General features: G+C 46.7%; 1 protein-coding gene across 4 annotated transcripts in view; it reads right to left on the bottom strand.

Moving 5' to 3' along the window:
- Positions 1-26,603, bottom strand: part of TWF1 (twinfilin actin binding protein 1) — a 251,500-nt gene that overhangs the window by 143,614 nt on the left and 81,283 nt on the right. For all 4 annotated transcript variants that reach the window (XM_078674280.1, XM_078674278.1, XM_078674281.1 and 1 more), the window contains exons 2-3: positions 24,274-24,351; positions 3,165-3,343 (exon numbers count right to left, since the gene is read on the bottom strand). In XM_078674280.1, the coding sequence (XP_078530406.1) occupies positions 3,165-3,343; positions 24,274-24,351 (257 nt within the window). The remainder of the gene's footprint in view (positions 1-3,164; positions 3,344-24,273; positions 24,352-26,603) is intronic.

The raw sequence follows: 26,603 nt of genomic DNA, 5'->3' as shown, positions 1-26,603 counted from the left end.
ACTAGGCTAGTATCAGGGGATCCCTTGATACCCAGGGGAGTATCAAGCCCACTGACACCCTGAAGCTCTTTATATCAGCTGTCTTCCTCATATTGGAGAACATAATCATTCCCATCATCACAGTTATTGTTTTCGGTGTCTCAGCCAAAAAGATTTTGTAAAGTCTGGGCCCTACAATGTGGTAAACTGCTTGGTAACCCCCTGGTTCTGATAAAAAGTCAAACTGGAATAATACTGAAAGTCATCCCTACAAAGGTGAAGAAAATTGCGTAGATGGCAAATGCAAAGATTAGTCATGTGAACTATCAGCCGGGGACAAAGCAATAAAAATGTTCTGGAATGTCCTATATTGTAGTCACTGTCTGTTACATTGGCGTGTAATATCAAACAGCCAAGCTTCAGTGCTCTTATGTTAAACTTCCTTATGTGAGGTTTCTAAACCTTCTCACACATGATACCAGAGATATATATTCACCTCGATAAAGTCTATATTGACGAAACACAAGTTCGCTGTCTGGAATAGTGTAACAAAGTATTGGGAGATCATGCCAGTTAGTTCACACAAAAACAAACCATTTAGCTTTGTTTTACACTATAACTGACTTTCGGGACTTCTTCCTGTTCTCAATGTTTATACAACTCACATTTTTGGGATTAGGGCAGCTTGATAGCCCTTGTACTATGTTGTTAAAATCACACATAGGGTTGGGTTAAAGCCACACTACAACCCACATTGACAATTCAACATTTACGCTACCTGTGTGGGATTTGTGTATTTTTACTGTAGACTCATGGAAAAAACATATATGCCAACTGGTGTTTGAAAGTTATATGTCGTGATTTGAAAGGGGGGCGGGGAGCATGTGCAATAAAACAGGTCTAGCATGCTGTCCTTGACCAGAGGTCCAACAATACCAGAAATGTATGTCCATAAAAAATCTAAACATTCTGGTAGACCACGGTAAAAAGATTATTCGTAACTCGCAATCAAACACGTTTAATTTTGTGGCATTGAGTCACAACTCAAATCAAGCCAGTGACCTCTATACTGTACAGGTTTTCCACCATCATTTGAAAGCTTCATTGTCCATTCTGCTCTCCCACCCATGATTACTTACGGGCATTTCCTCAAACAAACCACTGGGAGAGCCAATGATTTTGAAATCCTGAATTTGGTGGTAATTTGTGTTTTCTTATGAACACCCATTGTTATTCCAACTTTTTAGCCAATATGCCAATGTTTCAATACACTTTCATGCTAAATATGTGTTTCATACACCTCTTACTGGGAAGTTGGCCAAATGCATTTATATTTTGCCAAATACAATGGAACAAGAGGTTATAATTAGAGATACTTTTTACTAGGTCCACTTTTCGGGATGCAGCCTGCATAGAATTCCCGAGACATTTATGTCCCTGCACCTGTTCCTCAAACTGTATTTCGGCCTGTAAGTATCAAACGGTTCGGGTGATACTGCTTACAATGTTGGCATCACACAAATTGTGTTATATAGGTAGGGCTACCCGAAGCATGAAGTGTGCCTGCATTATTTTGGCGTTTCTTGCATTTAGGATTATTATTAGAATATCTCTGTTTTTATATGAGGAATTGTGTTGTTTTTCAAGATTAGTTACAAATGCCAGGGGTGAAGGCTTCTTTCTCTCGTTTGAAGCACTCTTGAGAGTTTTGGCAGATGGTCGCACCCAGAATCCTTTCTATGGCTTCCCTATGCTCAAATTTCGATTTCAATATGATTGGAGAGGTCACTGTGGAGATTCCCACTCCGAGTTGCAAGGGAGCATACGAAACACTCTATGTACATCCCAACACACATGTAAAAACCATGAATATTATATTATTATTAGATGGCCTGCAAAGGGCTGCTATCTTTGAGCACCTATATATTATCAGCACACCACTAACTGTTGATTAGATCATTACCAGTTCAGAACTTGTACCTCTCAGGCCATGCCATTTAGTAGCATACCTCCTTCAAAACTCTAGTACCGCAACTCATCCTTACCATAAGGTACTCACTTTTTGCATACCTCTTATTTTTTTGCTGAATTCGTTTTTGCTGGCCTTAGGACTCTATATACTTTACCACTGCTAACCAGTGCAAAAGTGCTTCTGCTCTCTCCTCTGACTCCAAGGGCTAGTTGTCTGGCCTCCTGATCAGAAGCCTCAGGGACATAAGAGTCTTCCAACAGCCTAGAACCCAGCACCTGGACTCTATCTGTACGTCCTACCCTCCCAAGTGATGCCACCGCAGTCCTGGAACCTTGGGGCTTGAAGGTGCTTCTGTCAAGCCCTGCTGTGATCCTCATCAGAACCAATGAGATGCCCCGCAAAACCTCCCTGCACAGCTCACTGGAACCAAAACAAAGCGACGCCAAGCCCTGCAAAGCCTCGCCGCACAGCTCCCTGAGATTGACTCAAAGCGCTGCCAAGCCCTGCAAAGCCTCATCTCACAGTTTCTTGGAACCGAAGTCGGGTAAAGCAACACTGCGCAGACTGCACACCAGGATTTAAGGTACTGTGTTCACCGGACCCAAGTGGGTCCCAGGAGCTGGCCCACGCTCTATGATGGTCGGCCTGAATTTTTGACTTTGTCCCGGTTCATCGCGACCAGATAACCACAGTTGCCGCTTTGTGCTTTTACGCGCTATTTTCATTGGAATCTTTCAATTTGCATATCTCCGGTTCTATTAATTGGATTTTTTTTTACGTTTTGGTCTTCTTTTATTTATTAAATTGTGCTCTATGTTTCTAACTTGGTGTGGGATCCTCTTCGTGGGTGTTTTCACTGTTTTACTGTTTGAAGTGTTGCACAAATACTTTACACGTTGCCTTTCAGTTAAGCCCGACTGCTCTATGCCTAGCTACCAGAGGGTTGAGCACATGTTAAGTAAGGTTTGCTTGGACCTTACTCTGTGGTGGCTGCTTGGCCATGGCTTACACTCCACTCAACCACTAACCCAATTTTCTACATGAACTGTGCTTCGAACATTTTATTTTCTGTTAGAAAAATGTAAACCTCTAAGAGCTGCTTGGTATGAGTACTGTCACTCAAGCTATGTTTCACATACAATGAAATGATCTATGTTAAAGGACAACAATGAACAAATAAAAAGACATTAAATCAAATTTGACGATTACTTACAGGGGAGTGATCTGGTGACCAGGCAATGAAGATCCACTCATATCCTTGTGCATTTTGTGAATCAAGTCTATACAATATGTAACATGGCTGTTTGTCTTCTAACAGAGGTAGAACAAATGGATCATAGTCTTTTTCCCATGCACAGGATGGCTTCTTATGGGATCCAACTGTAAACTGCTCTGCAAATGACCAGCAAGATGACATGTTAGAGCATGCCCTTCTTTAATACCATCATAAAACAGTAGAAACCTTCACAGCAAAACAGACTGGAATTACTATCAGTCATGAAGACAGGTTAAGGAAATCTTAAAACACAGAAAAAGGAAGAAAGAACGGGGGCTTCTTTTCGTCTGCACAGTTATACATTTATGATCTATAAAAAAGAACCATAAAAAATAAATAAGGAAGCATTATAAAGACCACTCGAACTCCCTGGCACAGTAAATAAGCATTATTGTCAATATTCAATAATCTGTACAAGCTCTTCCCTTTATTTTTAGGTCACAACAAATTGTGATATTAGTTTGTGGTATTACCTACTTTCTTACTGGTTTAAGGGGCATTCCAGAAGTCCAGGATGCCAGTAATGGAAATAGTCAATCGAGACAAGAATATGCTTTGAGCAGAGCATACCCTCAAATGGCAATGCTTTTTTCATGTAATCATAGGGTGATCTTTTCCAGCTGCCATCAGCTAATTCCTTCTCCTTTATAGACCCCTCCTTCATATTGAGGTTCGTTGAGGTAATGTGTAAAATATGGGTTTGATTTAAAGGGAGGCATAGAGGGTTAGGAGCTTGGATTCAGGCAGTCACTACTGCATCGCCTTAAGGCTTCATCTTCATCAAAGAAGCATTTTAATGACATTTATACATAGCAAACTCAGCTCTCGGTGCAGAATGCCTACGGTCCAGGGTTTACAGGTCTTTTCTTGAATAACTCCATGTATTTAGCAAAGCCTGAAAACTCCTAACTTGTGCCTTGATACAGTGCATGCAAAAATCGGGTGCATCACAACAGTAAAAAATCTACTTGACAAAGAAGGAGCAACACAACGTGGGATTAGGAGAGCTCTACATGTGTTCCTGTAAGGCAGCCAATAGAGGAAGGACAGAGTTTGCAATAATCAGTTGGTTGGAAAGGCAGATAATTACTCTGTCAAAACCTTTCTTGAGACTGCATACAGTGCTTCAGCTGGGCAGCCTCTGGTTTTGGTATGCCATCACATCAACCATCTGCCATTGCCGAAGACCCCTGCTTGACCACCAGTCGAGCTACTGAAACCTTCACACTGGTCAATTTATCAGCCACTGCCGAGTAGTCATGGGGAGGATGATGTGCACACAATAGGACATGACTTCTCTATATGGCAGATTATAGCTCTCTCTGTCTTACTTAGGGGTTCATGAAATCCGGTAATTATTCTGTCAATTCTCTTAGTCTGCCCTGAGAAGTAGCACAACATTGTTTTGTGATCAGCAAAGTTCATCCCAGTTTCTTTCTGATTCCTTACAGTCGATGTCGCTGTTTCCCAATGTTATTTCATGCGAACAGCTTCATTGAAATTATGCCACTCAGCCTATGCAGACCATGCTCTCTAGTAGTATTCTGAGCAGTGACAATTTAAGTTATCAGGTTATTGAGGCATAAAGACTGGATCACGGCCCAATACCCTCTGGCTACACGTCTAAAACCTTTCTCAGATGACCATTCCTGGATTGCTTTTCTCCTAAGAAAGTTTTGAAATCTTTGGTCAAGGCCACATCTGGTTCTGGTTTGTGGGTTAGTTATATTACCACTATTGATTATTGCTTCTCTAGGGTCTCTTGAGAAACATTCATAGTCAATGTATCCTAGTACATGTTTGGGATTGGAGCTCTTTTTCCTAAACCTCGAGTATAGTATACTTGTTAACAAAATATTCCCCCTTGAGCTCACCAGATCCCATCTGAGTTTATGTTTCATGCAATGATTAGTCTTCTCAAGTTGGATTCGGATTTCACTGCTACGATTTACTCATGGATCTGAAAACTGACACTCTAACTGGGGAGATTGATTATGTGTTTAATTCTTTCTTTGTGGAACGTTAGTGGCAATTGCACTGATGTTGCCTTAATAGGCAGACACTGGTAGGAGGTTGCATTCATTCCAGTCTGGAGGGGACCTGGTCTGGCAGTTCGAGCACGACCAAGACTGATTTGCATATTGCTGGTCTCTGTCTAGCCAGTCACCGTGGGCAAACAATTAATGACTGGAATGCAGCCCAAATGCTAGCTAGAGGCAGATATTAATTCAAGCATTCCTTCCATCACTTTGCTACTAGGTACTATGGAAATGGTATTGGTGGCAATGTGATGATTTAGCACCAATGTAAACAAGGAGAGTCTGCCACTAATTGTCAATGAGCAAAGCATAACTGGTGGGTACTGTGAAGGGTTTGCATTTGATAGCTGTGTTTGGAGTTTGCACTGGTAGGCCACACAAGTAACTGGTAGTAAGCCAATATTTCTGGGCAAGCACGAACTGCAAGAAACAGGTCAGATAGAAGTGTGAAGAGCTGCCACTTGGAGCCGTGTGCAAACCAAGCACTGCAGGACAATGCAAAGAGGACAGTACTTGTTGACAGTATGAGCAGCACTGAAGTTGGCTGCAAGAGGAGTTTGCATTGGTATTGAGTGGGAGTATCTAGAACTAGGCAGCACTATGAGTAGCAGACAATACTAAGCAGTGTAAGAAGCCAACATTAGTTGGCAGAGAAAGAAACCACCAGTGATGGTCATTGTGAGAAGGCAGCACTGTATGGGTGAGGAGCCCGAACTGGCATGCAGCTAGAGGAACCAGGCCTGGCAGTGTGGATGAGGAACCAGCGCTGACAGGAGGCGTGAGGAACCAGCACTGACAGGGGGCGTGAGGAACTAGCACTGACAGGAGGCGTGAGGAACCAGCACTGACAGGAGGCATGAGGAAACCAGCACTGATAGGAGGCGTGAGGAAACCAGCACTGACAGGAGGCGTGAGGAAACCAGCACTGACAGGAGGCGTGAGGAAACCAGCACTGACAGGAGGCGTGAGGTAACCAGCACTGACAGGAGGCGTGAGGTAACCAGCACTGACAGGAGGCGTGAGAAACCAGCACTGACAGGAGGCGTGAGAAACCAGCACTGACAGGAGGCGTGAGGAAACCAGCACTGACAGGAGGCGTGAGGAAACCAGCACTGACAGGAGGCGTGAGGAAACCAGCACTGACAGGAGGCGTGAGGAAACCAGCACTGACAGGAGGTGTGAGGAAACCAGCACTGGCAGGCATGTGAGGACCTGGAACTTGGGGAATGAGAGGGTCTGACACCGAGGGTCACTGTGGTGAATAAGAACTGTTGAGCAGTTTGAGGGATCCGTACATGCGTACAGAGAAGATTGTCATGGTGTGCAATGCATAGAACAAGCAGTGATCCAGCACTTGCTGACAAGCAGGCAGCACAAGAAACACAACCTGCTGGGCAGTGTGAAGCGCTGACACTGATGACACATTGAACAAGCATTGGCATGGGCAATAGGTCTCGCATTTGGGACCTTATAAGTGTTTAGCCATGCAACAGTTGGTGATGTTGCACCAAGGATATTCTGCTGCATAACTAAATACTTATAGGGTCCAAAAGGCGAGACCTATTGGCTATGCCAATGCTTGTTTGCTTTTTGTTGCTGTTTTGTTTAAGTTGCCAGATCTACAATAGCTGGAAATGGTTTTTGTTAACAGTTCTTTGCATCAAATGAACTTGTTTACATTGCTCTGAATGTTGTTTCCATTCTGGTTGTAGGAAGCAGTCATTTCCGGGGAGGAGGGGGCTGCCTAGCTGTGAGCATGCGCCAAACTTTGCAAATGAGAAAAAGCCTGGTGCAGGCGCAATTTACAAGTGTGGAGTGAGTGAGCCCCAGGCAGCATGACTCACTCACACAGGAGTTCATGCACTGCACCTGCATACTCAGCATGGTTTAAGGAAACTCAACCCACTCCCTCCCAGGCATCGAACACATATTTACCAAGAAACTCTGAGAAGAGCCTGCCTGCTGCACTGATGGTTGGTGGTGTGTGTGCCTGGTGAACGCGTGCACTGACAGCTGGTGGTGTGTGTGCTGGTGAAAGCGTGCACTGACGGCTGGTGGTGTGTGTGCCCGGTGAAAGCGTGCACTGACGGCTGGTGGTTTGTGTACCCAGTGGAAGCGTGCACTGACGGCTGGTGGCGCGTGTGCCTGGTGGAAGGGTGCACTGATGGCTGGTGGTGTGTGTGCCTGGTGGAAGCGTGCACTGACAGCTGGTGGTGTGTGTGCCTGGTGGAAGCGTGCACTGACTGCTGGTGGTGTGTGCCTGGTGAAAAAGTGCACTGATGGCTGGTGGTGTGTGTGCCCAGTGAAAGCGTGCACCGATGGCTGGTAGTGTATGTACCTGGTGGAAGCGTGCACTGAGCGCTGGCGGTGTGTGTGCCTGGTGGAAGCATGAACTGATGGCTGGTGGTGTGTGTGCCTGGTGGAAGCGTGCACTGATGGCTGGTGGTGTGTGTGCCTGGTGGAAGCGTGCACTGACGGCTGGTGGTGTGTGTGCCTGGTGGAAGCATGCACTGACGGCTGGTGGTGTGTGTGCCTGGTGGAAGCGTGCACTAACAGCTGGTGGTGTGTGTGCCTGGTGGAAGCGTGCACTGACGGCTGGTGGTGTGTGTGCATGGTGGAAGCATGCACTGACAGCTGGTGGTGTGTGTGCCTGGTGGAAGAGTGCACTAACAGCTGGTGGTGTGTGTGCCTGGCGTAATCGTGCACTGACGGCTGGTGGTGTGTGTGCCTGGTGGAAGCGTGCACTGACGGCTGGTGGTGCGTGTGCCTGGTGGAATCGTGCACTGATGGCTGGTGGTGTGGAAGCGTGCACTGATGGCTGGTGGTGTGTGTGCCTGGTAGAAGCGTGCACTGACAGCTGGTGGTGTGTGTGCCTGGTGGAAGCGTGCACTGACGGCTGGTGGTGTGTGTGCCTGGTGGAAGCGTGCACTAACGGCTGGTGGTGTGTGTGCCTGGTGTAATCGTGCACTGACGGCTGGTGGTGTGTGTGCCTGGTAGAAGCGTGCACTGACGGCTGGTGGTGTGTGTGCCTGGTGGAAGCGTGCACTGACGGCTGGTGGTGTGTGAGCCTGGTGGAATCGTGCACTGATGGCTGGTGGTGTGGAAGCGTGCACTGATGGCTGGTGGTGTGTGTGCCTGGTAGAAGCGTGCACTGACAGCTGGTGGTGTGTGTGCCTGGTGGAAGCGTGCACGGACGGCTGGTGGTGTGTGTGCCTGGTGGAAGCGTGCACTAACGGCTGGTGGTGTGTGTGCCTGGTGTAATCGTGCACTGACGGCTGGTGGTGTGTGTGCCTGGTGGAAGCGTGCACTGACGGCTGGTGGTCTGTGAGACTGGTGGAATCGTGCACTGATGGCTGGTGGTGTGGAAGCATGCACTGATGGCTGGTGGTGTGTGTGCCTGGTGGAATCTTGCACTGATGGCTGGTGGTGTGGAAGCGTGCACTGATGGCTGGTGGTGTGTGTGCCTGGTAGAAGCGTGCACTGACAGCTGGTGGTGTGTGTGCCTGGTGGAAGCGTGCACTGACGGCTGGTGGTGTGTGTGCCTGGTGGAAGCGTGCACTAACGGCTGGTGGTGTGTGTGCCTGGTGTAATTGTGCACTGACGGCTGGTGGTGTGTGTGCCTGGTGGAAGCGTGCACTGACGGCTGGTGGTCTGTGAGACTGGTGGAATCGTGCACTGATGGCTGGTGGTGTGGAAGCATGCACTGATGGCTGGTGGTGTGTGTGCCTGGTGGAAGCGTGCACTGACGGCTGGTGGTGTGTGTGCCTGGTGAAAGCGTGCAATGACGACTGATGATGTGTGTGCCTGGTGGAAGCAGGAGCATTCACAGTGATAGAAGACACAAATTAAACTGACGAAGTGGAGGGGATGAAAGGAGGGGGAGTGCGAGCAGAGGAGCATGATTCACAGCTAGAAGACACAAATGAAGCTGACCAGGAGGGAGGGGGAAAAGGGAGGGGGTCGTGCAAGCAGAGGAGCCTGATTACAGCAATAAAAACACAGAAGGCAGCTGTGCACGTGCACAAGCTCGTAAACGCAAGCTGTAGGCAAGCAAAAGCCTCTGGTGGCACTTATAAAAGCCACTTACTAAATGTCTCGAAGAGACAGCACATGCGCTGTCTAAGGCAAGACCTATAAACAGGCATTCAGAACAACACAAAGAGCTGCTTTGGTTTGAGGTGTTAGAAGTATGTACTCGTTGGTTGAGAAAAGCAGCACTGAGTGGCAGGCACTGGGATGCAGTGTAAAAAGCCAACAGTGACAGGCCACAGGCGGAAATAGCATTTGCAGGCATAAGCAGGCACCAGGACCAACAAAGAGCATGAGGAACCAGCAATGGTCGGATGTGAGAATCCACCTTTGGGCATAGCGTAAGGAAACAGAGATGGGCAGCATGAGGAACCAGCATTGCGGAGTAGTGCAAAGAACCAGGAAGGACAGACACTGTGAGAACACAGATGTGTGGAGTCAGCAATGCCAGTGTAAGAAGAAGGCTCTGGGCTGTAAGGAGCTGGTACTAGTGAGCAATGTGAAGATATGTGACTGATGGACAATGTGAGGGGCCTGCGCTAGCAGATTGGGTCTAGTTTATATTGGTGATCCATGCACAGAGCTAGGACTCTCTAGCAATCTGCAGAGTGAGCAACTGCGGGCAGTGAGTAGCATGGACTGCAGGGGAGAGTGAAGAGATAGTAATACAGAGCTGTGTCAAAAACAGGCACTCATAAGTTACCCAAAGAACTGGCAAGGACTGGCACTGTGAAAAGTATGTTGTGGTTAGTAGTATGAGGAGAGGTTCCGTGCAAGGAATGTGAGGAGTTAACTCTGGTGAACAGTGTGTGGAGCTATCACTTGTTGGTACTCTGAATCAGTAGTGTAAGAAAATGCCTCTTTTGCACGATCACCCCCATTTTTTTGGACTGATGCTTCTTGTGCTAGGATTCTGTGCACTAGGACTCTGCAAATCAGACCCCAATGCACGTGCTCTAACTCCTAAAACATGTTAAAATTGTCTATATTCCAAATTGGCACATTTAATTCACCTATAAGTCCCTCATAGATGGTACAATGTGTAACAGGGCCTGCAAGTTAAATGTTAAAAGTGGGCTGCAGCACATATTGTGGCACTAAAGTGACAAAGCAAAATATGACTGGAGGCTGCCACCAGTAACCTGGCTATGCAGGTTCAAACTGCCAATTCAACCTGTTAAAATAACTCCATTTGACATGACTAAATACTCATTTTAAATATTAATAAGCAATCCCCAAGTAAGCCTTAATGCCGGGTAAGGCTGGGTGCCTGGTATTTAAAAGTAGAACATGTTTTATATTAAACTTGTACATATCCTTACAATGACAAGGCCCTAAAATCTGCCAGGGTTAGCTGCTCCATAGGAAGGCATTAGGAGTTAATATTAAAATTAAATAATGTTATTTCCACCCAGGAACCAGCCAGAAAGCTCATTATTGGACTTAAAAAATATATATTTATTACAAATCCAATTGATTCTCAGAGGCGAATCTCTACCAAATATTTTACCAAAGTTTACTTTTTAAAATTCATCTTTAACCTGCCTTAAGCCGCTAGGAGCCCAATTGCCTGAGCTTCCAACTGTCAACCAGGAGTTGAATCACACATTCTCACATTTTTTAGGAGGAGGTGTGAATAGGCTCCCAGAGACAAAGGGCTTGGGTATGGGGTAAGGTCGACATTCCCTTGACAGGGTGGCCTGCCGACTGTGCCCAGCCTCCTGCATATCTTCAAAGGACGTCTACCCTGTCAGTGGCAGATGTAGTTCACACCTGGGTCTGCCTCTCCTTTGTCCTCCTAACCAGCCAGGGTCCAGTCCCAGGGGGAGAGGAACTGCCCGCTGAACTGGGTTGGAGTGACCAAAGAGTAAGGGTATTTCATTTCCCAGCCACATCTTTAAAGCGGGCACAAGCGCTCTGCAGACGGAATAAATGTTTTGCCATGTAGAATTTAAATAGAAAGGGACACTCTGGGATTGTTTGCAGTAGGGCAATCAGAACCGCTGCAAAAGATGGTAGGGTTACCCCTGAAAACATTTGCCCCATTGGTTATGGGGGGCTAGGATTCATACCCACCCACAGGTTAGTGATAGGCAGACATGAGGCAACACTGAGTACACTCTTCAGAACACTACTGGACCTGTGAAAGCCAGAAGAGGAATGTTCAGACCCGAGAGGAGAACCCTAAGGGCTCTACCCAGGACAAAAAAAGTGAACTCCAAGGTCAGTTGGCGGCTGACCTCCTGTTAAGCTACAGAGACACAAATACTGCAAGAAATCCACTTTCCTGGAACAGCCCAACTGACCAGTTTCTAATGGACCTGCCCTGGACTTTTCAAAGTGGACTCCTTCTGCGTGAACCCAAATCTATGGAAATTAGAAACTTAATGCTAACGTTTTTCCTGGAGAGCTATTGTTGGACCAGGAGCAACCTGCCAGCCTATAGGCCAAAGTTGCATCACCAGTGGGCCCGACTTTGCCATAGATCTAGTTTCATTCTTCTCCTCAGCAGCAAATCTGATTAAGCAGACCGGATGCCAACCTGCATCCAAAGATGTCGAACCGTCTTCAGCTACAGCCTGCAGCCTTGCCCTGCTGAGGAAATCCAACTTCCAAAAAACAGTCTATATCTGAAAGCAGAAAGCTTCTTTGGACATGGCTCTGAGCAGCATCTGATCAACGTCAATGACTACCTGGGCGCAAACTCCAGACTTTTACAGTTCAGAGCTTTTCCCAACTTAGGCTTCACCAAGACTTTGTCCTTTGTCAAAACCATCATCAATGAGACAGTATTCTGAGCCACACAACACAACAAAGAAGTAGTACGAGTACGAAAAATCACGTTATAGGTTTAAGTGGCAAACTTTTTTTCTTTTGATCCTCATAATTATATGTTTGTATTGTCTTCCACCTCCCATTTGCTCCACCCCAGTCGTTGGTCTGCGCAGGGGTGTTGCTTAGCAAGCCCTAGATGAAGCATGTCACAAAATTGTGGGTGAGGGCAGTTTTTCAAACAATGTTTGCCACTAAAACCCATAGCGTGATTTTTCATACTCGTACTTCTTAGTTGTGTTGTGTGGTTAGTAGTGGAGGTCGAAGAAGGAGCCCTCCCTCTTTCCCCTTTATTGAGAATGATACAGTCTTTGGAGCCAGCCATTGGTCTTACCTCATTGAGGACTCCATCTGCTTGAAAATGCTCTAAGGTAACTACTCTCTGACAGGAACAATCTGACTTGTGAATCTGACCTGCGATCCATCATGGTCTGTCTTAAACCTTACTCTCCCCGGTCTAGTGCGACCACTGCTCGCGGTTGACGCTTTGTGATTTTGGAGGTATTTTTTATAAAAACATTCAAAATTCATATCCCAGGTTCACTTTAATGGATTAGTGTCGTTTTGGTGTCATTTTGTTTATTAAAATAGTCTCTATTTTCATTAATTGGAGTAAGATTTTGATTGAGTTGTGTTTTCGACTTTAACTGTTTTGGTACTTATAAATGCTTTACACATTTTCTTAAGTTAAGCCTGTCTGGTCTGTGCCATAGCTACCAGGGTTTGAGCTCGGGTTTAAATTACTAAAACCTTAACTGACCTAACAAGAATAGTGCCATTATTAATTCTGGGGGCGGGGGACTACCATCCACCCCAACTAATAACCCATTTTCTCACAAATAGGCAGAGTAAAAAGTGTCAGGAGCCGGGACAGACATGCACTTTTAAGAAGTCACCAATGACAGTCAGTGGGGGGAGCCAGTGCAGGCAGGCAGCTGGAGGAACTAGTCATGACAGGGAGCAGGAGGAAACAGCACTTGAAAGCAGTGTGGAACCAGAACTAGGACACAGAAGGCAAAACTAACACCAGCAGGCAGAGAGAAGAACCAAAAGTACTAGTCTGTGTTTGGAACTCGCAGTGATGGGTAGTGTGAGGAACTAACAGCAGCAGGCAGGACAAAGAGCGAGCAGTGACAGGCAGTGTTTGAAGCGAACATTGGTCAAGAGTTTGAGCAGCACATACTGATGGGTGATGTGAGAAACAAGCAAACAATAATTAACCACCCACTGGAGGTCAGCAATAAATGTTAACACCAGAATAAGTGTGACAAGTTTACACCAGTTAATAGAGAGATAAGAAAGTACTAGTAGACAGGGAGAAGCTAGTCACTCGTGGGTAGGGAAGAGTAGGCACCGATGAGCAGTACTGTTGGCATGCACCGTCAACCTGGCCTCAATGGCAATAGGAGAAACTCACAAATATGCACAGCGAGGAGCTGGTGAACACTAAAAAGAGAAGGCACTGGTAGGTAATGTGAACAGCAGATTTAAGCGGCCAGTCGAAGTGAGCATTACTGGTGGGCTGAGCTGGTGCTGGCACTGACAGTGGAAGAAGAGACTCTCTTTAGGGCCTGAGGTCATGCCAGGATTGAATACTGGCATAAAAAGTTCATTAATCAAACTTTTTTGATTTTGCAGATCAAAATGGTAAGAATGTGAATGCAGAGTTGCTGCACCAGTGGATGCAGATTGCAGTATGCTTGAGTGGGAATACAAACACAGCAATTTCAATGGAAAGGAACAAAAGCATTCTACTCAAGATTGCTCTCCAGCTAAGTTAGCGAATAAGGAAGGGGGTACTTCTGTGCAAGGTTGATTTCTTGGGAAAGATTTTATTACTAAAATGTCTAACTTTATGGGAGATTTTAGTTTCATAAAAATATAAAATGAGTATTTGATGCCAAGTTTCTGTTAGGGCTGGGAGAACAAGAGGTCACTTTCCCAGCGTGGACAGGATTTATTTTGCCCATGGATCTTGACTCTCTTTCAGATACAAGCTGGATAGCTTTTCCCAATGACAGGTTTCTGTCAACACAGACAGAAGGTTCATGGAACAGTGGAAAGAGGAGAAAGACATCAGAGAGGAGCTTTGGGCGAGTACCAGTCAAGATCATTTACCTATCCCCTTAAAGTTGGATAGCACAGTAGCCCCTCATTATGGCAAACGGCAAGCGATAAATCAGGACCCTTGGGAGCTGGAGCCTGTCAAAGGGCTCAGAGTAAAATGTAATGATCAGCCAAGATGGAGAGATACCAATGGAATTAGGAGGATTTCATAAGCATTATCTTTTTGGTAGACAAGAAAGACAAAGAGATGCGCCCATTGATAAATCTTTGAGATGAACAATTGGCTTCTCTACCAACATTTCAAGATGAAAGTGGTCCAGCTTTTGAGGGACTATTGGTTAACAAGGCTAGGGCTGAAGGATATCTACCAGTTGGTTTCGATTTGGGAATCGCATCAGAATTTTCTGCAATTTTGATGGGGACAGAAGTAGTGGAGGTTTGTGTGCCTCTCACTCCGGCTTTCATCTTCCACCTGATATTTTATGAAGGTTCTTTGTCCACTAGTTGCTTGATTGCATGCAAGACGTGTAATGTATATCTGGACAACATTCAGATTATGGCTCAAAGCAGGGAAGTTTTGACGCAACAGACAAGTCTAGTGATGAACCTATGTGAGAGTATATGCTTTATTGTCAATACAGGCAGCTCCTGATGGGTCCCGATTCAGGTGACTCCGTTTCTAGGATTGCTGGTGCATACAGGATTGGCAGAGGTAAGCCTGTTGGGGGAAATGTTTAAGAAAATATGGAGAGAAAGTTTCAGGATTTTGAGTGTGGAAAGGGCTTTTTTGAGAATATTGGTGAGAATTATCAGTTTATTATAATCAATTATTAAGATGTTTTTCAGTGGGCCCCTGCCTTACCAGGCCCTTCATACATTAAAGATTGTTCATCTAAAGAAAAAGATGAGGTGTTTATAAAAGATCAGGTTGTCTCAGGAGGCAAGACAGTAGTTTCGGTGGATAACAAATATTTAAGCCTGGAGAGGCAACGATATTTTCAGAGTCAGATGCAAGCTTGTAAGGCTGGGAAGCGAGATGTGGACAGGAGTCCACAAAAGGTTGCTGAATGGCTTTGGAAAGCAGAATGCAGATCAATTATTTAAAGTAATTGGCAGGTTTCTCTGCAGTGCATGGGTTCCTGGAGAGCAGTATGTAGTGCTGTATTATGTTGAGGATGAACAAAGTCACAGCAGTAAAATATGAATAAAAGATAGGAAGATGACAGTGGAAGATTCAGCAGATGCAGCAAAGGAATTTTAGGAGTATTGTTTGAGGAGATATATTACATTTGTGGCTGAATACAGTACTTGTTTGACAAATGTTGTGGTGGATTGTTTTTCCCAGATTACAGTTTGAGCAATTGGAGGTTGGAAAGAGGAGTCTTTCAGGAGAATGAAAGGAAGCTGGAAACCTTCAGTCCATCTTTTTGCAAACTGTTCTTCAATTGAAGGCTGGATCAGGAAAAGATGTGTTTTTAGAAGACTAAAAAGATTTAGTCTCGGGGGCGTGGCCAACTGCCGAGCATGGTGGCAGCCTGATCCGGGAGCTCCCCGCAGCATAACGGCCCTTCGGCAATATCCTTCACTTATCCGACCCTGCGCCTGCCCGAAGTAGCAACGCTGACTCCTGAACTGGTGCGGCACGCTCCGGTCTGATCCCGGAGCAGATTGGAGACCGGGAACTGCCCCGTTCGCCACTCCCATCCTGCGGCCTGTGCCTGACTGGCTGCACCGGCCTTGAGTGCGGAGGGGATCCCGGCGGAAGTGCACCCTGTCCGGGTTCGGCGGAGTGGACGGCCCCCCGCCCTTCTCCCCCCCCCCCCCCCCCCTTGAGGCTAATCGGCGTGGGTCTCTCCAGCCCTATAAGTTACACCTGGCGGCCCCTGGGTATCGGCGCCGCCCTGCACTGCTGGGCCGGGCGGTCTGAGAGAGAGACCAGCGGACTACGCGGTCCCCGGCCCTGCGACGCCGGTGGCCGCCATCTTGGATACACGGCCGGCTCATATCTCCTGAAACCAGACGGCTGGAACTGAGGGAGGTGAGGTCTCTGAGAGTGAGCGCCTGTAATTGACACCACGCCGAGGATTGAGGAGAGAGGGACGCTGCCCTAAGCCCCTGACCCCTGGCACGTCTGCCCGCGGTAAAACCGGCAGGGAGGGACTAGCGCCTGGAAGACGCGCGACACCCCCCCCAGGCTGAGGACGCCACACCATAGACACTGAGGCACATCAACCGGCTCTGAGGTGAGGAGTTTGCCACCTCTCAGACATCATTGCACCTTGGGGGTCGCTTTGCCCTGCACGATATGTTCAATTGAAACCTACATTCTGTCAGCGAGTGAGGGGGCAGACCGCTGTGCCACGCCGACGGGACACTCTCTGGCCAGGCGGTGGTTGGCCGGGTGTAGGCCACTCTACTGAACACTGTAGCCACAGTCCGGTCTATAGCTAGGGACGCTGTGCGGAGCGGTCTGGGGTCTTGACACCGGCTCAGAAGGACCTGATTATATACCCCACCCCGGACCTACGGAATCAGCCCCGCGGCTAATTGAAGTGTGGTGCCGCAGGGACCACTGTACCAGGCCCCCCACATAATCCAGACGTCCCACGCCATGGCGGGCAAGGGGACCAGGAGCAACTCGACGCAGGCTAAACTAGATAAATTCGCCTACTCACAGCACGGACACCCCCAGACGAGTGGGCGACATTCTGCGGGCTCCCCTCCAGACGCGGACGGGGCCAGAAAAGTGACTCTGGAAGATGTAATGAGAACCCTAACGGCGGTGCAGACGACGGTGGGGTCTATCTCCTCAGAAGTCACCCTGTTGCGGGCGGACCTCCAGAAAATGGCGGAAAGGGTGTCCCAGGTTGAGGTGGTAACGAAAGCGCTGGTGGACGACACTTCAGACTTGCAAACGGCAATGGAGCGCATGGAAAAAGTCAATAAACAACTTCAGGAAAAGCTCGACGACCAAGAAGGACGCTCCAGGAGGAACAACGTACGCATCCTTGGCCTGCCAGAATCAGAGGGGAAGGGTGCGATGGACTTGTACGTCGAGGACCTCATCAAAAATGTACTGCAACCGAAGGGCCTATCTAACTTCTTCTCGGTCGAAAGGGCGCACCGAGTACCTGACGGAACACCCAAACCTGGGGCTGCACCGAGACCTGTACTGGCCAGGCTTTTTAATTTTAGAGACAGAGACGCAATCCTACAGACGGCCAGGAATTCACCGCCTGTAAAGATCCAGAACTCGACTTTGGCCTTCTTCCCGGACTACACGGCGGAGGTGGCCAGGCGTCGGAAATCCTTCACTGAAATCAAAAAGGCCTTGCGCGATAAAGGACTGCAGTACTCGATGCTGTTCCCCGCCAAGCTGCGGATTGTGGCCGAGGGGAAGACTTGGTTCTTCGACAACCCAGAGGTGGCATGAGACTGGCTCGACGGATGGCGACAGGTGGGGCTTCCCCGGCGCCCACGAAGGGACCGACAAGATCGCCGCGGCGGCGACCCGGTGGAGCAGAGACCCGTGGACTCTCCGCACGGAGATGGTGAAGCAGAACTGGGATCGGATCTGGAAAGAGACCCATTTGATTCGGGACAGCCGGCTGCCATTTGAGTATAGCGTTGCCGACTCATTTGCGCCTTTGGAACATATTGAACTCTGGAGTTGGCGGAGCTGAGTAGGGTAGGCATTGGCCGGTGCCTGTAGGGGACTCACCGACCCCACGTGCAAGTAAGATAGTTGGGGACGGGTTTAAGCACTCTGCCAAGTTGGGGATGCGGGCGGGGAATTGTCCGTGGTGCAGGGGAGCAGGGAGGTGGGAGGGAAGAGGGCTTCGGTTGTTCTTGTTTTTGTTCTTTCTGTACACGTTTTTGGTTCTAGTCATCGCTCACTTCACATATCATGCATCCATCCTAGATGGCGGCTCGCTCCTTGACAACGTCACACACTACACGCGCTCTGCAGCCACCCTGGGCCATAGCTTACTCCTCGTTGTCTCCGCGCTGGTCACCAGCGCATTGCTGGGGTTACCCCCGACACGATCCCATGGCTGATTTCCCTCAGACACTGCCCGCCAGAAACACCGCGGTAACGGTGGGGGTGCCCCCTCTGCGCATGCTCACATGGAACGTCAGGGGGTTGGGTGACAAAATAAAGAGGGGCCTAGTACTGCAGGCTATTAAACGACAGGGCCCAGATTTGGTTCTACTACAGGAAACGCACCTTACGGGCACCACCTGCAGGGCGCTTGATAGGCGCGGTTACAAGATGGTGACACATGCAGATTTTACATCAGGGTCCAGGGGGACGGGGATACTTCTGAAGAAGTTGTCACCCTTTATATTCACGCACCACACTACAGACGACCAGGGGTGCTTCGCAGCGATCCATGGCCAGTGGGAAGGTACACCGCTTAATGTGGTATCAGTATACATTCCCCCGGCATTACACTCTGTGACGTTACCTGCATTGGGTAGATTCCTGCTAGACCTTCCTGAGGGTGACACGATTATAGGGGGGGACCTGAATGCCATCATGGACTCGGCGTTGGACGCCTTTCCCACTAGGGCCCGCTCAAGGGGTTCTTCACCGCTTCCTGACTTTTTGGAAGCGTTAGGCATTGTAGATATATGGCGGCATCTCCGCCCCACAGCCACCCAGTTCACCTTTTACTCTGCGGTACACAATAGCCTGTCTCGCATTGATTACTTTTTGTTCCTGGGGGGAGGATTGGGCAGGGTTGACACGATCGACATTCTACCCAGGGGTATATCTGACCACTCACCAGTCACTCTCACCCTTACTACTGGGGAACACAAATGCGCAAGGATCTACCCCATCTATCCGAATTATTTACGAATTCCTAAATTAAGACGGAAATTGAAACTAGCAACGACGCAATACTTTGCGGAGAATGGTGGCTCAGTATCCTCCCCGTCGATTCTGTGGGAGGCCTACAAGACCGTCCTGCGTGGGGTGGCGATCACAGCTATTACGGGTCACAAGCGTGACTCCCGGAAGGAACTCACGGAACTAGAGTTAGCCCTCCACGATGCCAACACGGCGCACATGACGGACCCTTCCCCGGCCAAGACGCACACACTCAAATTACGACAGCAGCAATACCAGGCGCACCTGAGAACGACCGAGAAGGGATACATGGCAAACACCGAGCATAGGATTTACGAAGTAGGCGACAAGGCCGGGAAAATGCTGGCATGGCTGGATAGGAGAGAGGGAGGCGCGAAGGGAATTAAGAAACTCGTTAGTACGGATGGCAGCTTCATATCACACCCAGAAGACATAGTGCACGCGTTAGCGCGTCATTTCCACGCAATCTACACGCCGGAACACACAGTCACTGCCCAATTGGCGGCGGCGTCGCTGGAGGACATTGTCCTCCCCGGCATACAGCCGGAGGCTACGCAAGAGTTAGAAGCGGATCCCTCGGAAGAGGAAATCCAGTTGGCAATACATTCACTGCAGTCGGGCAAAGCCCTGGGACCTAACGGCCTTCCGGTGGAATGGTACAAATCAATGGCATCTGACCTCAGTGGTCCCCTGCGGGACATGTACCTGGACAGTAGGGACCGGGCTGAACTACCGTTGGATCAACGTACAGCCACGATAGTAGCTATACCTAAGCCGGGTAAACCCCCGGATGTCTGCACCTCATATCGCCCGATTTCATTGTTAAATGTAGAAGCCAAAATACTGGCCAGCCCTCCTAGACATTTGCAACACACATGGGGAAACTTCGGGCTAAACCCTTAACTGGTCCAAATCCATAATCTACATACTAAAGGGCCCGGCGCCAAACCTACCGACCGACTGCCCTCTGGCGGAGCCGGTGACCTCCTTCAGGTACTTGGGCATTAACATTGTGCCCTCTGAAACAGATTTCTTCACTAGCAACCTAAAACCACCACTAGACCGACTGCGAGCTGATGTTCGACACTGGGCGACCCTGCCCCTCACCATCTTGGGGCGCGCAGCCTTATTCAAGATGATGGCACTCCCCAGATTTTTGTATGTGCTGGAAAACACCCCGCATCTTGTCCCTCCACGTTACTTTACACAGATAGCGGCGTTGGTCTCCGCTCTCCTATGGAGCAACGGTACAACACGAATAGCTTACGATAAATTGGTTAAAAGTTGGTATGAGGGGGGAATAGCACTTCCCAACATTCAGATGTATTACTGGGCGGCTCAACTTAAAATAATTAACCAGTGGATCCACGCCCCGAGACATGATCCGGCGTACAGGGCAGATTGGGCACAATTGGGGTCAGACTCCATGCTGTCGGTACTGTATAGTAAACCGCAAATTAAACGTCTAAGCGGCCCGACGCGGCATACTGCTACCCTTTGGCATACAGCACAAGCACGACTGGGCTGGACGGGCAAGATAACCAAAATGACACCTCTGTGGGACACGAAATCACTGGGCAACCTTAGAACTTGCAAGGGCTTCACGCAATGGGACCGAATAGGTATCTCCACGGTGGGGGACCTTTGGGAGGGGGACACAGTGATACCGTTCTCACAACTTCAACAACACTATGACCTCAGACCCACTGAAATGTTTCGCTATGTCCAAATTAGACACGCGCTGCTCCAAGCGATACCGCAGGACACTGTTCTGCCGGAATCCTCACCGCTTGAAGACAGACTGTTAACGGAGTATATGCACCAGAGCGCCACATCCCTCACTTACAAAAAGTTAATCAACAACTTAAAAGACCCCACGGCGAAACTTAAGGAAAGATGGGAGGGGGAGATAGGTATGATGGATGACTCAGAGTGGAATGAGGCCTTGGCTTCACCGAAAGAAATAGGCATTTCAGCCAAATTTAGACTGGTGCAACTAAAAATCTTACATCGCATTTACTACACCAGGACACTGCTCCATAAAATACATAGAGCGCCCACTCCCTTTTGCTTGCGGGGTTGCGGGGAGGAGGGGACACTGTTCCACACACTCTGGGATTGCCCCGGGATACAGGGATACTGGACACAGGTTATGCGCACCATATCCCAGGCACTTGGGATTTCCATTGTGCCAGAACCGCGTAAATGCCTTCTGAACATTTGGGACCCCAATGACCTGAACAGATATGGTGTCATATGGGCCACACTTGCCATGACAGTAGCAAAACGTGATCTTGCGCAAAAATGGGGGGCTCCGGAGGTGCCCACTGTGCACAGATGGGCTGCAAACATGGACTGCCTGATAGTCACGGAACGAGCGGTGTATGTCCTTCGGGCAGCCCCGAAAAAATGGAATAAAGTGTGGACCAACTGGAATGTTTATAGGGGGGACATCTGTGAGCCCTTGCCGGAGGATGATGACCTAGATTCTGATGGGGAGGAGGAGTGATGGCTAAGATGAAGAATTATGCCTTGCGATATTGATTGTGATGAAAAGGGGATTTCGTAGCGATGTGTCCAGTCACAGGGGCGAGGGAGCGTGGTTGGGTGAGGAGAAGTACGCACACTACTTAGGAGTGATGACACCAAGTTGGGGTATGGGGGGGAAATGTTTCTTAAAATGTTCCACAACTGTTTCGTAGGTTGGGCACCATAGCACTGCTACTTTACTGGTAAAGCTCAGTAGTAATACCTAATTGATGTATGGACTTACAAGTATAGGCTTTAAGCGGACGAATTGTGATTGTGTCATAACAAAATGTTACTGAAGATGATTTTGTTTTACTGTTCCGTAAACCTGACTATGCCGAGTATATGTATTGTTCTCACTGAGTGCGCCACCTTTTATATTAATAAAAGAGAATTTAAAAAAAAAAGATTTAGTCTCATGTGTTTCTTCTATAAAAGATGGCGAGCCTGCAGGTCCAAGTTTGTCATTGTCAGAAAACTGTACTGATGGTGACTCCTCTGTGGAGGACATGGTTTCTGGTTGCAATGGAAATGTCGGTGGATTGCCCATTGTTACTTCCGGCATTTCCTGCATTGTTCCCATGCCATCAGGAGAAGATGCATAAGTAGGTGTAGCAAGGTCATTTAGTGCTGATGGCGTGGAGGATTTCAGAAGACTATGGGAAATGTCAGTCGTTTTGTCAGAAGCTTTTAGAGTGATTTTGTAGTCATGGGCTCGAGGTACCACAAAACCATATACATTGTTTTGGAACAAATGGATATGTTGCGTGTGCAATGAGATTTTGATCCCATTTGAGCTGAAAAGTGCACGATTAATTTCTTAATTGAGCTTTTTGAGAAAGGTTTATTTTACAGAACAGTAAATTGATATATACAGGTCGGCAGTGGATGCGAAGCATGTTTTGGTAATTCGTGTTTTAGGTCAGTATGTTTTAGTGAGGAGATTGATGCAGTGAGTATGGGTATTAAAACCACTTTTTGCAATATATACTTTTGTTTGAGATGTGAATGTTGTGTTGCTTGTGATGGAGAGTTGGGTTGATAATGCGTCTGTAACTCTATGGGTGTTGTCTTTCAGGCTGACTGTGTGGCTATGTTCAGTTTCATACAGAAGGCCTTCTGATGAGAGGGCACTGGATGTTTACAGCAGAGCTTATCAGCCCCAGGGTGAGTCTTATTTCGAGAGAAGGACTAAAACTTATTCAAAATCTTTTTTTTAATCCCCAATACCATGATAAAAGTGGACGTTTTGTGGGTCAGTGTTCAAAAGAGTATGAGAAGTGTGCAGAGAGTTTGAGGTGACCTGGTGTGTTGTAATTGCTGATTTCATTTAGATATCCACATAGGCTGGGTTCAGCATCTACATTAGCTAGGTGGGAGAAAGAGATTATGAAAGAAGTTGGAGTTGATGTGAATTGTTTTGAGGTGCATCAAGTGTTGGATGCTTCAGTCTCGAAAGCTTTCATTCTTGGGGAGGTATGCAGGATATTCTTTGCTCGGCAGATTGAGCAAGTGAGTCAATATTCAGCACTTGTTATTTCATGCCTGTTGACTGTGCTTACTAATGTAATTTTAAGGCTTTGAAACTGCATAATGTTAGCCTCCATGCCTTGCAATAAAATGGATATTTTGCGCAGCCTAGTGGGCAGACAAACTGGATTTTATTTTTTAAACAGATTATTCCACCCTGGGGTTTCTGCTCCTGGATCTCCATTTGAATTGTTTTTACAGGTAGATGTTACCAGGAGTGTTGTTCTTGAAGGTGGGGGATGATATCATATGAATGAATTCAGATGGATTATACTTGGAGGAGGAAAGGCCTACCTTTGGAGTTTGGACAATGGGGATAAGTCATTTGAGCCTAATGTTTATCTTTGTTCGAAGCACTTTTTAAAAAGGAAGGTGGGACCTTGCTCTTCGATTTTAATGGTTCTTAGAATATTCTAAATTCTCTCTTTTGTTGATGCTGTGAGTGGGGCAACAAAAGGTCTTGTATATAATCTTAGCATGTGATAAGATTATGCACAACCTAGAGATTGTATGCCTATTAGGTTGTACAAAATCCCTATTTTACAATCACACGTAGAGCTGCCATTGTGCTTTCATTTGTTTCATGGAGAATAATCGACAACTACGGTGGCTTATTTTCCTTGAGTTTACTTATGGTAAACGGATGTCAGAGCAAAATGTTTAATTTCTTTGCAAGCCTTAATTTGCAGCAAGCAAGATCTCTGCGCCAAGCTAACATCCATATGCACTGTGACACGCATGCAAATTTGGCAACACAAATACTGTGAAGATTCCACTGCCTAATGACCCTATCTCTTGTTAACAGCAATGCAACAGTTTCACCTGTCATTGTTTTCAAGCATCGCACTGGCTAAGAGTACAAAAGGTAAAAGAAACATTTTAAAGCGAGCAAAGTAGTTAATAGTGTGCTGAAACAGTTATTAGGTTCACGTTTATGGGACAATTCTAATTTAGATGGATATGTTTTTGCAAACTTTTGCCTTGAATAGTAGTAATTTCACCTAATAGCTCAACTTTGTAACCGTTAATATGTTGACAGCTGTTTTAACATTTTCAAAACATAGGCGTACAAAATGAATGTATAAACACCTTAATTAAAAATAAATAATTAGGTTTGATAATTTGCTAAATAAATATGACTAACCATTTTCTATGTTTATTTTTAAAACCCTGTATTTTCCATTTCTCGCTTTGGCAAAGATATCTTTTATGTCTCCGCTTGCTGAAATAAAAAGATGAAAATGATTAGTAAGCACAGCAAAATGATCTATACATTTCTGATTTGGATACACAATAACATTGATGTCAATGACAATAATTAAAATCAAATCACACATTTCTAACAAATGCAATAGCTGTAGTAGATAAAATATTCTCTTACTTGCACTTTAAAGTACAACAGACACTCAATACACATCAAAACTACTTATCACTTTACTCGGTTTAATGTAAGTAGAAAGTGTGGAGTGCAGCAATTGTTTTTTATTGGCTAACACCCACCTTTTGTGTATACAGTGTTCACAATGCAGTTCTTTATACTGTTTTACTTTAAGTCAACAGTACAATAATGCGTGTTTCTCATACAATTATGTTTGTGCATAGCGAGGAGTACATATCTTTGTAAAGGTACAATCAGTGAACAATAAGGCAATTTCTCGTATTAGTACTTAGGCTAACTATAAACCAGAGACAACAGCTCCATGAGTTTTAACTAACGTAGGATCAACATGTAATCCAAACATATACTAAAAGTCAATGGGGTTTCACACAATAGCACACGGGCCATGCATCTGTACGCAAAAGGCTGGCAGAGGTATCTGATCGAAGAGCGGCTTGTATGAACTGTCTAGAGAAGGGTCTGTGTGCTCTGTTCACTGTTCACCTGGGCCAAGAGTAGGTTATGTGCAGTAATTGTGTGTCGTTTCTAGCGTTTCGTTTGCAACTGTGTAATTTCCTATCGTTTGTTTCATTCCAGGATTTAAAGGCCTTAATTCAATCTGGAATTGAGACGTGCCAGAGAAAGACCTGCCGTTTAATCAGATATGTGTTTGATACAGCGACACTATAATTCCAATTGATTGGAGTGGTCTTTAAAAGACTACACACACCAATCATGTACCACACATCTACAAAAGTCACAGGAAGACTAGTTTCTTTTTTCTACCATACTTGCCGGAAAAGCTTTCTTAATATAATATATTAAGGTTAGGACCTTGTTGGCCTTTGTGTACAAAAACATGGAATGTAGAGGGCAATGAATAAAATTAAACAAAATTAGAGGAAAACAAAAAAAATAATCAGTGGAGAGTACCAGGAAGACGGAATCTCTACATTTAGCAGGAAAGCATGGGCTGAAAAGTGTTTAGAAACAGGTGATAAAAGTGCTAAAAAGGAGCCGCTTTCTCCCACAATAGTACCCTTATCCTTTGGTCCCCATGTTCCCCTGGTGTTTGGCAGCAAGAGCTGCCTATTGCTTATTCAGACCTGCATTATATCTAGTAACTTGTTGTCACACTCATCTGTGCAGGAAGACCCAATTGGAGGCGGAGCCCTCAAGGTGTCAGCTAAGCTAGGTTTTGCTCATTGGTCCCAGAAACTACTGGATGAAGCAGGTGCAGTTTGGCCACAATCAGGAGTTGCGCCGAGCTGCTAAAAGCCAGTTGAGCATACCGTATGCCGGTCCCTCCAGATCACACAACACCCTCGTGCAAGACAGAAAGGGCCGTTTTGAAGAACGGGCTGGCACAGATACTTACAATGCATCATTCACACAGCCTTTCAACGGATGAGGCCAATTGCCATATGTTGCTTTTGCCGTAGACCGGAATAGCAGTTTGACCTCCTTTTAGCAACTCGGATTTCTGATCTTGCCAAACAAATTAAGTGTTTCAGACTGTGCCCTTCGGTGTTTTGCACACACTGCATTCTGTGTGCATGAAGATACGTGCTTTGTTTATTTGCTTAGCTTCCCTTTGCTGTCTCTCCGAAACCTGTGACTTCGTGTAATCCAGTCGAGTACCCACGATGAACACCAGGTACAGCTACAAAGAACTTCAGAGTTAGAATTTCGCTGAGGTGAAATGGTTTAGGTGACTTAGGTCCTTTTAAGAAGGTATTAAAAGGACTGTGAAAAAATCGGAATCTGAAGAGGAAAATTGACCATTCTGATGTAGGCACAACTGATAGATTGTTTCGGACATCTGCAGCCAGATGCTAAGTAAGCTAGCTATGTACATATTTAGTGCAAAAGGGCTGGGGACGATGGCGACTGTCATTCTATATATAATTGGAAGCATGTGCCGGAAACAGGAGTAGATTGGTCAGTTCTGGCCAACGAGCCGCCCAGGCTTTGATGTGCCACATTCTTGTTCCTATACCTGGTGCTTTTAAAATGGAAGCAATAGTAGGGAATCTCTGAGACACTAATTATATTTCTTCATAGTTGCTAAGGCTGGGCTAGAGCAACTAGAGAAT

This window comes from Lissotriton helveticus, chromosome 1_1 (genome assembly GCF_964261635.1).
Source record: "Lissotriton helveticus chromosome 1_1, aLisHel1.1, whole genome shotgun sequence".
NCBI lineage: Eukaryota > Metazoa > Chordata > Amphibia > Caudata > Salamandridae > Lissotriton > Lissotriton helveticus.
Note: the sequence above shows the minus strand (reverse complement) of the source record. Positions and strands in the feature narration are given on the sequence as shown.